The sequence below is a fragment of the Ixodes scapularis genome, unplaced genomic scaffold (genome assembly GCF_016920785.2).
Source record: "Ixodes scapularis isolate PalLabHiFi unplaced genomic scaffold, ASM1692078v2 PGA_scaffold3__209_contigs__length_174095766, whole genome shotgun sequence".
NCBI lineage: Eukaryota > Metazoa > Arthropoda > Arachnida > Ixodida > Ixodidae > Ixodes > Ixodes scapularis.
In genome coordinates this window covers 92,847,848-92,865,142 of record NW_024609868.1, presented here as the reverse complement: position 1 = coordinate 92,865,142, position 17,295 = coordinate 92,847,848, and the positions used below count along the sequence as shown (strand labels likewise).

Here is a 17,295-nt window from a genome sequence, read left to right as displayed (position 1 = left end):
GACACACCGCAGTCACAACGGCTGCCGTACCGACTTTGAACAAAGACTCACCAATGTCTCCCAGATGTACGAGACAGTGCTGGCAGATATACAAGACTGAGGATTTCTTTGGCTTTTCGGCATTCAGGTCGTCATGCCTGTCTACTGCAAACAGACAGAGAGAAAGCGGACAAATGATGAAAACGGGGGAATACACCTAAAGACCGGTTAGCAACAAGAGACGATGCTGCACTGCCTCTGTCACGAACATGCGACTGAGTGTACCAAAGTGCTAAAAGGGCTTCAATCATGTGGTCAGAGCTCACACATGGTCGAAGCACCACGCATTCTGTAAGTGGGGTCACCAAAGTGTGAAACTCACGGTCATTTTACCCCCTTAGCTGCCAAAAATTAACCTGGCTCAGTCAGGTTAATTAAAGCTCAGTCAGCAATGCTGAGCGCAAGGTCACCGCACCCTACGTTTTTTTTACCGAGAAGCAATAATAAAGTCAGGGCTTCAGTGCAAGCACTTTGGTTTGAAACTACACAGTACTTTTAGAGTTACACAAAAGAGGGTACCCACAGAAGCTAGGTGTCTGTGTCAGAAGCTAACCTAGGATAGTGAACATGCACAGTGATGTGATTGGCCTAAGCCATTTTGGAGCACCTTTCGGAGCAGCCAAAACAGTGTTTTGGAGCAGCAAAAGTGGCTTTAGGAGCAGCCAAGACAGTGTTTTGGGGCAGCAAAAGTTGTTTTCGGAACAGATATTCTTAGAAAAATAAATATATTTGTTTTAAGTGCTGTAGAAACGAAGGGCACTTTGTGTTGTGTTCTGATGTGACATGTTGTGACAGAACTCGCTGCTTGTGCTTTTACTGCTGAGACATCCCACAAGTGTACAGTGTCGTAGGCGTTGCCGAGCAATCCCGAAAAACCGCTTGCCACCGTTTTACTGGTTCCCGACGTGCCAGATTTTCGTGAAAAGTAAGCAAACATAAAACAATGAATTGTAAGCGTCCCGGCTAGTGCCACTGCCGTGCAATCATGTTCGCCTGCATGTGAGGGCAACTTCAGCAGGCTTGCAGTTGCGCGTGCTTAGCCGCGCAAGCAGAGACAACGGCTGTTTGATCGAAACCATGCCACTCCGCTCCGTCGCCGACTGATTTCCAAAATTGTATGCAAAATATAACTGTCGAGCATATGCCAAAAAACAGTCCAGCGGCGCGTATTTGCCAGGAGGGCAAACAAGGTACAAGTTAAACACACACCCACACACACAAAGAACCTGAGCGCATCAATGAAAGACATCGCGAGTCAGGGTAAAAAATTTCTTAGAGTGCTCTGTGCAACGACTGAACTCAAACAAGCGTGCTGTGCGGGTTCAGCATGCAGACGTTGCCTTTTTTGCTTTAGCTCACTTATCTTCACCAACTTTCTTTCGCGGCAGACTTTTCACGTACCGGGGTTCCTCTCAAAAGAAAGCCCACCGAGAGAAACCTAGCTAATTAATACTTCGACACAGCAGTCTTTGAGTTAAAGGGGGATTTTTGTAGTAACCTATGATTTCAACATGAACAGGAATGTTGATGAACATGCGGCGGTACTTAGTTTAAATTTAGAAAGCGCCCTATCTGCAGCCACGTGGGGCGGCAACACCCGACATCGCGCGACCACGGTGACTGGAAGGCAGAACCAAATATAGTTTTCCCACGGCCATTGCTTTCAGGAGCGAGTGCTTCAGCTCACAAAATAACTTCCGCCACGCAAAAACGTGGTTTTATTTCACAGCATGACGGCATGACTAGTGCCCGGCACGCTAGCGTCGGAGCGTCCATACACACGCACGTCTATTATTGAAAATATATATACACAAAAAAAAAAAGACGCGAGACGAAACCGATGAGACCCATGGGACAACGAGAGCGCGAAACGCAGGAAGGCAGGAAAACCATGCACGACCGGATAGAAAATTGATGCAAGGTACTTTGTGTCACACGGCCGCTTGCGCCACATAGCACACGCATGCTCAATTAGGGTACTCAGTTTAGTTTCGATTTTAAGAGGCGACCGAAATTGGATTTTTGGCGCAGGCTTGGCGCAGATTACCTATATTTTGGCAAAATGTAGCAGGATGTAGCAGGGTTAGCCACTTGGCGCAATTTGGCGCAATTGGCGCAGCAATCACATCACTGCATGCGTCAATCAGTTTGCTTGCACCCTTACTACTACTTAGTCACGAACTAGAACAATCTTAGCTGCTGAACATCCGAGTGCTGTGAACGGATATCTTTATGCTGACCCAAAAACATCACTTCGAACAGCATTTAGCTCAGGATTCTACTTACAATGGAGGATGCCAAAATTGGAGTCTTTCAGGTGGCACCTGAGGCTGACGTCATACACGCAGCAGAGTTTCTGCAGCAGCTGAAATCAAGACGGCAGCAGACAATTCAACCAGCCACAAAATGAATAAGGATGCTTTTAAATGCTAGAAGTGCTACGAGCCCTGGCTCTCAATATGTGTACACAGGCGACTAATTCATCTCCTTTGTGCCATTGAGGTTGTCAATGGCACAAAGGAGCTTTCTAATGCAAGGATTGAATGTAAGTTGACACAAGCACCCCATGAACGAATACCTACATACCGAAAGTATGACAATAAAAAGCACAATTTGAAAGCTACTGAATTTTTTTTTCTTTTTTTACCTGTCTATGGATTACAGGCCTTGGAGTTGCAACTGGAAACACTGACACTTTTTTCCTTCTTTGGAAACTGTCATTAACTTAGCTAATATATGGAATAGAAGCTGTAATGAGAAACAATGTACATTATTTATCTATGAAGTTCTTGAAATGCCCACCAAAAGGCTTAACTATTTCTGATGGTGCACCAAAGCATAAATGTTGTTAACATCAGAGGAATAATATAAACTACAAATCTAGATGCTCACCTTAAGTCAATTCTAATATCAGCAAATTTATTTTTTTAATTATTAAAAAGCATAAACATCTATTCCATGCAATAAAAATATATAGCACAATACTTCTATTCATCTGAGAAGCAAAAGCTTTGGATTTATACCAACATTGAATAGTTTGGAAGATTTTGAAGACTGAGATGATATACAGGGTGTTTCACGAAAGGTGGACTAATTCAATATTGTGAGAACTATGCAGTGCACCAAACAAAGGCTTGTGTCGTTTTGGTCCTAGGCCAGGAGCCTATCTAGAAAAATTATTAAAGTTTAGGATAATTAAGTTTTAAGTTTCTTTGCATAATTAATTTTTTTAAATATTGAGTTCAAAGGCATGGTTTCATTTAGAAATTGCATAGCATCATCGAAAAACACTAAATAAAAAAATTGGAGTGCGATAGAAGGTATGCGCTGCATGTTACAGCTTTCTGAAAAACAGCACAACTTCAATGGGTTGTTAAGTTTCTGTTTGCAATCGGAGCGTTTCATGGCATCGACGGTACCGCGCCCCATGGAGAAATAGTGCGATTAACATCTGCTTCGCTGTCCTCGCACAACGCAGCAGAGGCAGGTTGCACTATTTCTCCACGGGGCACGCTGCCATCGTTGCCGATAGCACTCCCGATTGCAAACCAAAACTTAAAAACCCGTCGAAGCTGTGCGGTTTTTCAAAAAGCTGTAACATGCACCGCCTGCCTTCTATCACGCTCCAATTTTTTTATTTAGTGTTTTTCGATGATGCTCAGCAAGTTTCCAAATGAAACCATGCCCCTAAACTCAATATTTAAAAATATAATTATGCAATAATAATCAACCATTTAATTATCCCGAACTTCAGTAACTTTCCTAAATAGGCCCCTGGCCTAGGACCAAAACGACACAAGCTTTTTTTTGGTGCGATGCATAGTTTTCGCAATAAAGAATTTGTCTACCTTTCGTGAAACATCCTGTACATGAAAGCCAACATTTATCGGCAGGCCTAGGCAGGGCATACTACTTTCCAGTCCAGGGGGATCCCTTGGGGACCAGCCAAAGTGATGGGGGACCCCATGCCAGCGGAGGAAGGGGAAAAGGGGGGGGGGTTTAAAGTAATACTACTAAATGCCATGTGAAAAGGGCATCTTTTACTGTTACAGACAGAAGTGAGCAGCATCAAGTAAAAGGATGAGCGGATGGATAGATGGTCACGGCTGTATTCTTTACAAAGGGTGGTAGCTTGCACCACATAACCAGTACAACAAAAAACTTTTTTTTTTTTCAAGAAATAAGTGGGGGTGGGATTGAGGGTTGAGGCAAGGGCTTCGTGGGCCCAAAAAATGGCTTTGCAAGCCCCAAAGGGTCTGCAGAACCCCATTTGAGAACCCCTGTACTAAGCAAACGGTTAGTCATAGTGCCGTTTCTTACAGCTTATTCATCATAAATTAAGCATATAGAGCCTTTCTGAACACCTTCAGTTTAATCTAGACAAAGTTAATAAATTCTGCACAGTTGATACTCATTCTAATCCACAAGTTTCCTGAGTGATTTAGAAAAATTAATTATTGTCAAGTGCTTGAGTTACTGATGAAACTACTAGCACATCAAAAAGATGCATTATCATTTCTGGAGATACATGCAACAAAAGGATGCCACAAAGTAACATACTGCACTGATTTCGCTGGCTAGCATAATGTCTTGGCAAAATTCCCAGATAGAATTGTTTTGAAAACAGTGCCATACTTTGCACAAAACCAACTGGTGCATCGTGTGTTTAAGTCCACCTATCTTGTGTGCCACTTTAGCCCGCTTGGCTTTTAAGATAATCTGTTAGGGATGCCAATACAAACACACAATGCACTCTGCATTGGCTTTACGCAAAGTTTCAAGTTCAGTTACAACATTTCCTGCCCAAACCTAAGAATGTGATCACATGACCACCTGCGCGTGATCATGTGAACCCTCCCGACATTGGCGAGACAATTTTTGCAGCAACACGTGTATGCAGCAGCTGTAACGAAGTCATCCAGGCTGTTCTGCTGGCAAAGGGGTACAGCATGGGACTACAAGGTATGAACTCCGAGATTCGATTCCTAGCAAGGGACCAAGTGTTTTGACACAGAATGTGCTTTAGGGATGGTTCCCGAGCCTAGAGCGCCCCAAAATGTTATACGTAACTAAAATATCATAACACAGCCAGTTATCTTTACAGAAAACTGCATCCCCGGCAGGAATCGAACCACAGCCCTCTCGCTTAGTAATGCGATATCCACGCTGGTGGAGCAGCTTTGGATTAAAGTATTTAGATATAGGTGGTATATGTGTAGTTGTGTTGCTGCAAAACCTTTGTCGTTCCAAAGGTGGAAGAAGCTCAAAAAGCTGAAGACACGCTTGTTTCTCGACTTAAGAAACATGCACCAGGGGAAAAAATTAATCTTAATATTTACAATACCTAAATTAAATTTTTACAGTTTATAGTGCTTGATCTGCTCCTTATAAATCGGGTGTTAGATTTGACATAACTTGTATTTTATATTCTGGATGCAATGCACAAGCGTAACGCACCACCTATGCTCCTCGTGCCTTTTAGTTGGCACCACCACGAGTAAAATCAAATGTAGTGGTGCAGAAACTTCAAATAGGTTTATCTCAGTTTCGCTTTTTTGCAGCAACTCTCGTCTTAGGAAATCTATCATTTCAATGGATTGCGGAATTTATTCTTCGCTGTGGATGTTTCTGAATTAAAATTTAATGAGGAATGCGGCTAGATGTTTATTTTTCTACTTAAACAATGTCAATATTGCCAAACACTAAGATTTTAATGAGCGGAAAATGACCCACTATGAGGAATGATTTTCAAATTGTCATTTTGCACAGAAAAAGCACAGATTTCAGGGTAAAAATAGATAGCCCCTCCCCTCCCCCTCCCCCCCCCCCCCCTATGTTCTAGCTGCAGCTGAAGCTTAGAAAGGCTCAATATTTTGCAGCAAGTTTATACGACAGATTTCCTCGCCAAGTGAGGTGACATACATTGAAAGCTGTATACCTCCCTCTTTAGCTTATTGAAACATTATCCTATGGAGACGAAACGTCATACAGTGCGTTTGGGCAACGAGATGAATAGACCCTCTAAATTTCATCAATATTAAGCGACTGGCTTAAAAGTGTACAGTTGAAGGTGGCGTCACCTTTTAAAAAATTCTTAAAAAGAAAAAAAAAAAATTTTTTTAAACAGTCTGGTTGGGTCACGCGTGTCAAAAAATTACTTTAACGTAAAAGAAAAATCTTTTTTAGAGCAGTACTGACGGTGCGAGACGTGATTTAGTCGGTAGTCACCTCTTTTCCACTTGTTTTCTCTCTCGGCATTTTGGGCATGTGGAGGAGAAGTGGGTCGGCTTGGCCTTCACATTGAGGTGGAAAGACCGAATGACCATCTCGGTGAGCGAATTACCATTCCGTGACGCGATGAACTTTGGGCACAGAATTTCAAATAAATCTCTTGCCGTCAATATGACTCTAAATTTTTTTTTTTTTTTTTCACATAAATTTTTGTTTTTTTCACACGCATGTCCCAATTAAATTGTTATTTTTTTTTTTTCAGGGTTTTTTTTTTAATTTTGTTCTTGTCTTGTTCACTCTCCGTTTCAAAAAGTGCATGGAGTTTTGTAAACGCATGTGGTGGGCACCGAGGAAGACTTGGCTGTGCTAGCATAGTTGTGTAACAACCTCTAGCGATGCTCTAAACTTAAAAACTGGCTCTAAAATGCATTCTGGACTAAAAGTATGAAAACAATAATAAAAACATAAATACACCAAAGCTTACTTGAAGGTAGAAGCCACTGGCAGTTTCCAATAGAGTTGACAGCATGGTCTGCACTTCACCATTCTGATGTTCCTAACAAACGAAATGGTTTCATATCGACAGTTAGTTGCAACAATTGGTCATGCTTGTCTAAATTGTCACAACTTTGCCACCTAGAATTTGTTCAATACACACCTTACGAATTCATAGTTCATCTGGCCACTGAAAACAATTACTGCTCTAGAACTTTATTTTTTCCCAACAAACAACTGAGAAGGCTTGTCGCCAGTTACATCTACAAGGCTAACTGCATCACAAAAAGGAAGCAGAATATGATGGCATGAGTTGACATAAAGAAAAAAAAAAAGTAACTTGAGCTCAGATGCATCACATCTCTTCCCTTAGGTCATAAGGAAGTGGCATGCTTTGGTGCCTTTATGTTGAGGTATTGTTGAATCTTATCAGACTGGATTGCGTGACCCGTGAGATTCTCGAGCTTCCATAGACAGACAAACCATAAACAAGCAATTGGTTGGCAAGTTGTTTTACAGCAGGAGATATAGATTAACAGAACGGAAAGAAACAAAGAAGTGTAACAGGAAAATGAAGGCATTTGAGTCAGTACTTACTAAAACATACATATATGCATATGCCAACATAATAGTAGCACCAGATAATTGTGTCAGAATTATCTGGTGATATCTTGGCGTAAATATCTGTTCACTATTCTTACACTACTACCTGGAGCTAGGGACGTCGCGAACCTTCCAAAGTTTGAGTTAGAATAGGTTTGACTTTTACCCACTCTAACACCAAGTTCGACAAAGTTTGTTTCAAAACTTCAACTTTTGTGCGCATGCACAAAACGTTTTACGAGTTGACACAACTTGGCAGAGGAAAAGTACAGAACTCTTTGACTAACAAACTAATCAAGGCATTAAGAGTTTACATATTTACTTTTATAGGGGGTATTCGTACCACTTCTGGTCGTCATGACAGGTGGAGAGAAATACTTCCGGTTCTCCTCAGTTTACCTTCTGTTTGGGTGGGAGCGCGACGGCTCTTGGTTCACTAGCGAGCAATTGCATGAGACCTTCACCCTAGAAATGGTGCCCCAATGTCTTGCTTTTGAACGGTTGATGCGCACCAGCGCAAAACGAAATGTCATAAATGACGTTCCTTCAATTTTCTCGAAACAAGGGATGCTACCAGGCTTGGGTGATCGCAGCTGAGCAGACGGTGATTGCCTACTTCGATGTGCTACCAGCAGATGGCGCAACGTGAGAAATGAGAGCCTGAGGCGGCTGCGGCGTCTCGACCAACTATCTCCATACAATGACAGGTGCCAACCTGGCCATTACAGCACGTAGAAATGCAAGGTGACACGGAACTTTTGGAAAGAAACCTTAGATATCAAGGCGAGCAAGTCAAAGCATTAGAAAATTGTACATTACAGACTCATGTCACATTGAAGGAAGTGCAATAAAAGCTTTCGGTAAATCGTCAACTAGAACGAAGACCCGACTTGGTGCGCCTGTGGAAAAGCTCTGCACGTATCTTCGGCACCTGGGGAAGGTAGGTGCCCATTCTTGCTGTTCACGAAATAGTTGAATGTGTTTAGGGACTTATAGGTCTTATGTCGTTTTTTAGGAATGTGGGTCAGATGGTTCGAATAGGTAGTTGTGAAGATGCAACCACGATGCCTTTGGCAGATTCGTCATTTCTTTGAGAAACAAGGGCTCATTCTTTTCATCCAAGGAATCAGGAAAGCATGTCGATTCAGTATACCGTAGAATACCGTGCATCCGCCCATTCCGCACTAAGAGCCCACCCCCAAAATTTTAAACATTTGAAAAAATATGCACAGTACATACATATATAAAATTGAAGACCTCATATGTGCTCATCCCCTACTTTTTTGCACTTATCTTCAAACTTTTAATGGGCGCTTGGTCGGTATTTTACATTAAGTAAAATTCTGGACGTACTGTAGTCTTTCCTCGACGTTGAGACTTTTAAAGTATGCGCTACTCATTGCAGGTACTCAGAAACAAGCAAAAACAATGGCCAACCAGAAGCAATATACTCCCCCTTCCTTCCTCCTTCCCTCCCTCCCCCCTTCCCCTCCAAAAGTTTGGACATGTTTCTTTTTGTTTACCACTGAACAGTCTAGAGATTGGTAATCATTTAATAAAATAAAAAATAAACTACTTTATAAATTACTTGTCTGCAAATAGTTAAAAATGAGCCAAGCTGGGCATTTAATGCATTAGCACTCTCGTGTGTCGAGAGGAAAATAACAAATTCATTTAAACCCACACGCTAATATAGGCACAGTTCTGTGGTGGGGCGTTGCTTGCTCGAGATTAGCATGGTACATGACAGGCACTGCTTAAAGATACTTTATAGTACATCACCTGCACTATTTACAGATTCTTTACAAATGACACATCTCATAGAAGAATGTAGAGTCCCACTAGCCGGCTAAAGCGACTAAGGCTTTTTTCATACGTGCCAATTCTTTCCGATGGGCCATTCTCAAGGCAATAAGCAGTCTCTGAACACAACCTTCTTCAAAATCCGGGACCTTGTGAAAGTACTAAGCATAACGTTGGAGGGTCTGGGCACCTTCTTGTCAGAAGCCTTGAGCTGGAAGGCAGCGATGGGGCTGCGGAAGGCGCTGTTCCACAGCTCCTGCTCCACCTTCTTGTCCAGGGCAAACTCCAGGTCCGTTAGCAGCAGCTCCTCCAGCAACCAGCACAGGCGCGTCCGCAGCTGGAAGGCCCGGGCGTTCCTCGGGCTGTCCTCTGCGGAGCCCCAGGCGCGCTTGTGACGAGGAGGTACGGACGCATGCCACAACAAAGCGAGCCGTCGCTCAAATTGCACGCATGCTATACGAAATTTGGAAGCTATCGATCACTTTAAAGCGACGGCTTTATATGAAAACCCTACTCGGACCCTGCTTACTCGTGCTAGCATGGGTCGCAGCGTAGCAAGACCACGGTGGAGAAAGTCAGTAACAGAGCGCAGCTGTTGGTTCGATATCTTAACACGTGCAACCAATGGCATTGTGCCACGCGGAGTGGGAAGTGGAGGGAGGTGTTAGTGCACGACTTAAGCCCCCTCCGCACGACAGTAGTTCTGGAGCTGCATGTTGCCACATAGACAACGGAGTTGGCAACGAGCAAGGCTGCCACCCAGAGGAGCAGGGTTCAAACCCCGATCGGCCCGCCTCTTTTCTTTTTAGTACTACGTACTCTTCTGGAAAGTTCCGGCTCATTCTCGGCTGTAATCGTGCGTTCTGGTTCGAAACGTTCAGGAACGCACCACGTGTATAAAAAAGCGGCGAAGTGCCGGCTTGGGCCAGTCACCCTGGTGTTGCTGTCGCAAGACGCGCGCTACTTTTCTCTTAAAGTTTGTAGACGCAAGTTTGCCTCATTCATTTTCGGTTTTGAATTAATCTACTGTTCTCCATCCGTGACAACGTCGGTGCTGCCACATTTTCGTCGCATTTGACAGAATGTCTAAGCCAGGCAATTTTTGTTTAGTTCCATCTTGAGGTGATTAAGACCGCCAGGCTGTGGCAAACCCATGGTATGCTACTGGCAATAGGACCTTCGTGCTTTCTGATGCTCCTAAAGTTGAATATTTAACACGTGGCCTGCCCCGACGTCAAATCAACTGCCTTTGAGGCGGCCTCGCTGTCGAGTGCATACCTTCTGCGGCATTTGCTTCGCACCACCAAGCCTCCTCATCAAGAACAAGTATGGGTGATCGCCAGCGTGGTGAGATGACGTCACATACAAGTCACATATTGATTTGACCAATAATTGACTATGTGGATTTCTAAGATAAGTAAACAAAAAGACAGCGTGTGGGCCAAAGCAACTCCCGCAGGCAATGTTACGAGGCTTATTGCTCAGAAGCATTTGTGTGGTAAGCTTGGCAACGACTCAATGCAGTGCCAGCTCTGGCTGATAATGCTGTTGGCGAAGACTCAAAAGTATAAAGCTAAGCAAGCCTGTCATGCTCACTCTATTTCAAGTTTATGCACACTTGTGAAATTAATGCTGCTGTGTGTCCCATTACACCTTGTTCTCAATTGATTACCTTTATAAATAGCTGATATAAAAGTAAAACTGAAAAACAAATCTACTCTTGGAATTTTTTTGCTCCCATCATGATATTGGTTGCAACACTACATATGTCTTGTGGCAGGGTTTCTCAATCGTTTCTATGTCAAGGAACACCTTGAATGTGGAATTACATGTCAAGGAACATGGAATTATGCTTGGCTTCAGCTTTAATGCAATAAAGCAGTGCAGAGGCATGTAGAACTTGTAAAGAACAAAGTATGTTCTAATGAGTGTTTGGCACATAATTATGCACCAATAGATTTAGTGGCGTCGGAACACAGGTTATTCTTTCAGACATTTACAGCTAGGGTTACGCGTTTTAGATTCCCAATCCTCCGAAATTCTAAATTTAATTTTCAAGTTTTTCATTTTTTTTTTTTTTGTTTTTGTTTGATGTGTAAACATCTGCTAGATATACTTCTTCAGCTAGATTTGGCGTTGGCGATATTGCCATCGGCAATACCAATTTGTCCCCCAACAAAGATGTCAAACAGTTGTTGCTTCGATAAATGTCAATACCTTAAAATCACTAAACTCCCAGATGTATGTAGACAGCTCGCCACTCGTCTACACTTCCGGAGGTAGTCGCCGGGAAGCTTGTTTTCATTTTATCATATGCCATCACCCTAACCTGCAGCTACGCGGAGTGGACTGCTGAAGGGTGCAAGAGGGAAGCTTAAAGTACCCCCCCCCCCTTTTTACCCTTCTATGAAATCTCTATAATTCGTAGCTTTCACTTACACAACCCCTCTTTCTACTAATAAACACAAATAATATGGTCCAAACTGGAAACCAGGACAGCGGCTTTTGTCACGTCAGAGTCAGAAGAGTAACCGCAATCGATTTATTTTTGTATAATAATAAGGACTGGAAAAAAATCAATTTGCCACCACAGTTCATTTTTTATTTGCACAATATTAAAAACATATTTTTTCCCTTGTTCAAAACATGCGCACCAATGCTTAACCAACCCGGGGATGCAGCGAAAAAAAGAAAGTCTTGTCGGTGCCTCCGAAGTTGATAGTGCCGCTTTTGGCTTTCCCCCCCATCCTCTGTACGGAACTTCACTCTACCAAGAACTGCTCCGAGGGCCAAGCAAATTAAAATCACTTGGTACCAGGTCCTGAGAGTGTTGCGGATGCGGAATGCATTCAAAATACGGACCCTCGATTTCGTTTCCTGTCGCATGTGCCGCAAGGGGGCGCGCACTATCGCGCTGCAGTAGCACACCAGTGCTTCCAGTCGTTCTCGAGTAGATCACAATATGGCGTGCTGTTGACACCGAGTCTCCTAGGTATGTAATGTTTGACTATTGGTCCTTTATGGACCCGGAAGACCATGGGCATAACCTTGCTTTGCATCGGAACTGCCCGAAACTTCTTCGGTCTTTGCGATGAAGTGTGCCTCCACTCATTGCAAGCCAGTTTAATCTCTGGATGGGCATACTGAATTTCAACATTCGTGTCCATTGAACATTGAATTTGAGGATTAAAAGCGCTAAAAAATGAAATACCAGTAAAAGAAGACACACACACACAGTAGAGTGCTCTACTGTGTGTGTGTCTTCTTTTACTGGTCCTCGTTTTTTAGCACTTTTTATCCTGAAATGTACCACCAAGTAGCCCAAGTGAATGCCCTTTTATAATGCACTGAAGAAGATTATCTCCTTGGGCTTCATGGCGTCAGAGCAGCGTTTTGCACCCGTCCACACGGCGCTTCTTAATGTCTGGTATAAGTTGTCATGAAACCCACCTGGCGGACACTTTATGACACTGCAGAATATTGAGAATGATGTGGTGCACTAAACGATGACTAGTGCTAAATTTTTGCAGCCATTTCAATGACAGGAAGACGGCGGTTTTCATGTACAAGCCGTTGGACTGCGGCAGCGGTGAATTGTGAGCCTCGCCGGAGCGAAGCGAGTCGGTCAGACTTGACCTTTTAAACCTTTTGTACCGCTCGCACACCCACCGAGTCGACATATAGGCATCTGCATACTGCTTCAGCATCCTGCGATGGATATCTGTAGGCTATTCACCCCCTGCACCCAGGAACCGGATTACTGAACGCTGCTCCTCCCTGACGCACGCTTTGAAAGCGGCGGCCATTTTGAGAGCGCTATGGTCACGTCAAATCTTCCAGCAGGTCATTGGGCCAGTATGCTGAGCTTCTCTTAGTGGAGGGCCGAACAATATCTGAGGCACAGCAGTCTATCTTGAGATTTTGATTTCTTACAATTAAATTGTGGTTACTTTTTGACTCTACCTCATACAATGACCTGTGGTCCTGAATGAACCTTGACTAGATGAACAGTAAGACCCCTTTTGTAAATTATTTGAGATTTTAAAGGAAACTGGGGTGGCATTTTCTCAGGACCATAGACCCTGTGCTCTGACCAAACTTAATTGTAGAATAGCGTCTTCTTTCTGTTTTGCATTGGGAAAACGAAATTTAGTTTATCAAATATCTCCGAATTTACGAAAATGTTACTGGCAAGTGTTTTTATGGTTTTTGAGATTTATCAGAAAATGTGAAACCCTATGTATAGCCAATGATTGGGAGAATGCCCCCTTCCCCCCCCCCCCCCCCCCCCCCTTCCAATTGAACCACTGAATGGATTGCTCATATCTACTAAAATAAGTATGCTTCTACTTCTTTATGTAATATGCCTGAGCTTGCCATAGCGTGCTGTCTCCTTGGAAACCATATGCAAAGCTGCTCATATTGATTGAGCATAAAACTTATTACACTCTATTACAGCCCCATTTGAGGGTGCTTTTTCACTAATACTTCCTTTGCAATATTTTGACTCAATACCAAAGCTGAATGCTGCTAAAAAAAAGTACAAGAAAATGAACTAGTACCACAAACAATATAGCTTTTACGGATGTCCTGCTCTGCAAATACTGAACGAGGATGGTGTCAGGCCGTGTAGATGCTCCTTTAATTGAACCATTTCAGAAAGAACCCTAAAACAATTTGAAATTTGCCTCATTCTTGAATTTTTAACCGGTAAAATTGCTAGAACTATCTTCAAACCAGTAAGCATTCGAGGCAGTAAGTCTCCCCAGGTTTCATTTTCTCAACCACTGAGGGGCATCAGCTTTGGTTCTAATTATTTTGTGATGAACTCTCTGTGCGTAACTATTCTTTTATTGTCATTTGCATGCACTTGTCAGCCCCATGCTGACCAGCTAGAACCGGGGTGGCCAAACTGCGGCTCTCTGCTGGCCCAAGTGCGGCTCGCGGCTCCCTCCTAAAGGCACCCCCCCACACCCTGCCCCTTTCTGCATTTCCCCAGGAAAAAAAGAAAGGATTTCAGAATAAAGCATGGCTCGCGGTTTGGCAGCCTTGTACCCCCATACGTACAGTCAGACTCTGAACAAAATTTAAGTTTGCCCCCCCCCCCCCCCCCCTTTCCGCGGCTCTTAGAGGTTTCGTGATTTCGTTTGCTCCTCTTAGGCCGGGTCAGCCTGCCCACCCCTGATCTAGACAGTCACTCATGGGCAGTGAGCTGCACCAACTCTTTTGCCTCAGGTCTCCAGCCTTCCAGCTCCAGTCAACAACAGTCAGAGTCCCTGCTAAGGTCTGAACACCACACTATAGAATAATAAGCCAAAAACAAGAAAAAGCATTTCCGTGATATCTCACAGGGATGCTGTCCACTGGAACCATGCTGTGAACTTCACTGAATGGCACACATCTCACAGTACAATGAGTGAACTGGCACCCAGCTGCTTGTCTTGAAGTAAAACTAATATCTGCCACTGCACACCTACTACAGGGTGATTCAAGGAGACGCAAGGCTCTTTAAATCGACCGCAAAATTCAGTTCCTTAACCTATCGTGCTACGACTTTGTGCAGTGTTGAACACAGATGGTGCTTTTTTTTTTTTGTAAAATTTGCAAAGAGCGAACTTACCTGAGGAAAAAGTAAAGAAAGAAAAAGGCTTAGCTCCTATGGAAACGCAGCGAAGCCACCGGTCTTCAAACAACACGGCGCCGTTTCGCACGGGAGATAAGAGATGGCGCAAGCGGTCGCGACGCCAACTGCAGCCAACGAACAAGCATACGATACTGAGAGCCGGCGTCTTTAGCAGACAAGGAACTGCAGTTCCTTGTTCGTTACCGGGCCTGTTTTTGTTTCTGGGACTGTCACCGCCTGCAGAATGCGCGCCGCTTTTGAGTCGAAAAGATTGACTGCTAAATACGCCGGCTCTCGGCGCCGTATGCTCGTTCGTTGGCAGCATTTGTTGCACCACATCTTGTCTCCCGTGCGAAACGGCGCCGGGTTGTTTGAAGACCGGTGGCGTCGCTGCGTTTCCATAGGAGCTAAGCCTTTTTCTTTCTTTACTTTTTCCTCAGGTAAATTCGCTCATTGCAAATTTAAAAAAAAAAAATGCACCATCTGTGGGCAACGCTGCACAAAGTCGTAGCGCGATAGGTTAAGAAACTGAATTTTGCGGCTGATTTAAAGAGCCTGGCGTCTCCTTGAATCATCCCATAAAGACAACCCCCCCCCCCCCCCCCCCCCCCAATGTTTGCAGTTACAGTTCAGAAATCAAAGAAATCAAACAAATGGAAGCTTCTCCATCCAACAAAAAGCCTTCCTAAAAAAATAGTTTGCAGTAAGACCTTTTTTGCAAGGAGAACAATAAAAGATGGCCTTGAAAAATAATTGGCTGTCATGATAAGACTCAGAGGGCTGGAAACGGCTAAAAAAAAATCACAACCTATCTCTTACATAACGGAAACTGCACCATCGTCCTGAGCCTGAGACTAAAAAAAGACAGAGCAAAGAAAATAAAAATTAAAGCGAGTTACAAGTTTTGTGTTTTCTTGTGGTATGTATCACGTGATTCAAGGTGTCAGCCAAAAAAGAATTCATAGGAGTGATCCTTAGAGGATTTCACTTTAAGTTTGAGGTTAAAGCTCTATACGTATGGAGGTGAAGTCTTGTAGTCTTGTTAATTTTGTGAATTCCCCTGAATGCATCGTGCGAGTGATAAGTCAATCGTATCCCACTAATCCACGGCTCAATCGTTCAAATGCCTAGTAGGCACACAGCACCGCGTGAACGACGTCGTTCGAGTCACGCCGACTGGAACAGGACACTGCCAACAAGCACACCAAACGTACACGCTCCAGTTCTACGCAATCCAAGAAGGTGTTAATAAAATAGGCACCAAGGAGCAGCGACAGATTCTAAAAAGGTGTTCAGAGAAGTTGGACTGGAACCACGCTGCTGACCACGCTCTCCCCACTCAGAAGTAGACTCGGCGATAAAACGTGACGAGCACCGCAGAAACGCAAACTCCAACAGAAGGCAAAGAAACGATAGAAGAATGGGTCCAGCTATCTAGCGTTCGCGCGCACGCGTTGTACCGCGGATTAGAACTCCGCGCGTTGGCGCCGCGTATACGTTGCCACGCCACCGGGCAACGGTGCCGCACAGATCCAGCCGCCAGAAAAAGAAAAGCCGGTAACTCACCAGCCAACGCCATCTTCACGCTTTCGACTTCCCTGGAAGAAAGGAGAGAAACGAAGGCACATTCAGCGTACTGCGAAGTACCGACGTAAAGCAAAAAGGAGTTCTGGAGACGGCGCCAATACGACGCTCAAACAGAATCGTCGAGGGCCGCCGGAATAAAAAAACAAAAACACAGAGACGAACGTCCAAGAAATCGACGTCTTTATGTAACGAGGTTGAACGGGAGCTGCTTGTATTCCTACAATCTGCGAAAACGGTCAGAAAAAAACGGAACGATCAGCTGCGCTGTACACAAGACAATCGCGTCGAAGCGGCAAAGCGCATTTGCAAGTATGGACAGAGCAAAGATCGAAGTTTAACAGGTCGACCCGCTCACTACGTTACGTTATTTTAAGTAAGAAACGTCGCGTCGAATCTAGCTTTTTATTGTCGTGGCCCAGTTTCGCGAAGAAGCCTCGGACAGTTAGCGTCTAGCGTGCGTAAAATCGTGAGTTGTTTACATAGATAGCGGCTCGAACGTAGAAAGTGCAAGTGTTTCATTTGCTCGAGTCGCCCCGAGAAACACCGGCAGTAGACAAAGGGTCACTTACTTCAGTATTTGTGAAACAGAGGCCTTCATGTTCGCAGTATCAAAGAGGCACCTCCGGCACCAAACTGACGGCTTTAAATCCAATTCGAGGGATCACAGAACATCTCAAAACATTTATTTCCATCTGGCGAGTGTTTACAGACATAACCGTCCGCACACAGTCCAGACTCGCCTCGTTGAGCCCCGCAACGAAAAACCTCTTGGTTCTACAGGGGGCGCTAAGTGCTGTATAAATATAAAACAACAGACGACACAACTTACAAAACTGTGAAGAAAGTGATTAAATTCAGCTATAAAATTATTTTGCCGCCTTATTTTAGTCTCTGAAACGTTATTCAATGTTAAT

The 17,295-nt window shown here is 43.9% G+C and overlaps 1 protein-coding gene across 1 annotated transcript in view; it reads right to left on the bottom strand.

Moving 5' to 3' along the window:
* Window positions 1-17,147, bottom strand: part of LOC8051279 (protein SMG7) — a 63,719-nt gene extending 46,572 nt beyond the window's left edge. Inside the window, exons 1-6 of the mRNA XM_029975618.4 lie at window positions 16,951-17,147; window positions 16,361-16,392; window positions 9,362-9,540; window positions 6,755-6,826; window positions 2,326-2,404; window positions 52-144 (exon numbers count right to left, since the gene is read on the bottom strand). Of these exons, the coding sequence (XP_029831478.3) occupies window positions 52-144; window positions 2,326-2,404; window positions 6,755-6,826; window positions 9,362-9,540; window positions 16,361-16,392; window positions 16,951-16,979 (484 nt within the window). The 5' untranslated portion in view covers window positions 16,980-17,147. The remainder of the gene's footprint in view (window positions 1-51; window positions 145-2,325; window positions 2,405-6,754; window positions 6,827-9,361; window positions 9,541-16,360; window positions 16,393-16,950) is intronic.
* Between the last annotated feature and the right edge of the window lie 148 nt (window positions 17,148-17,295).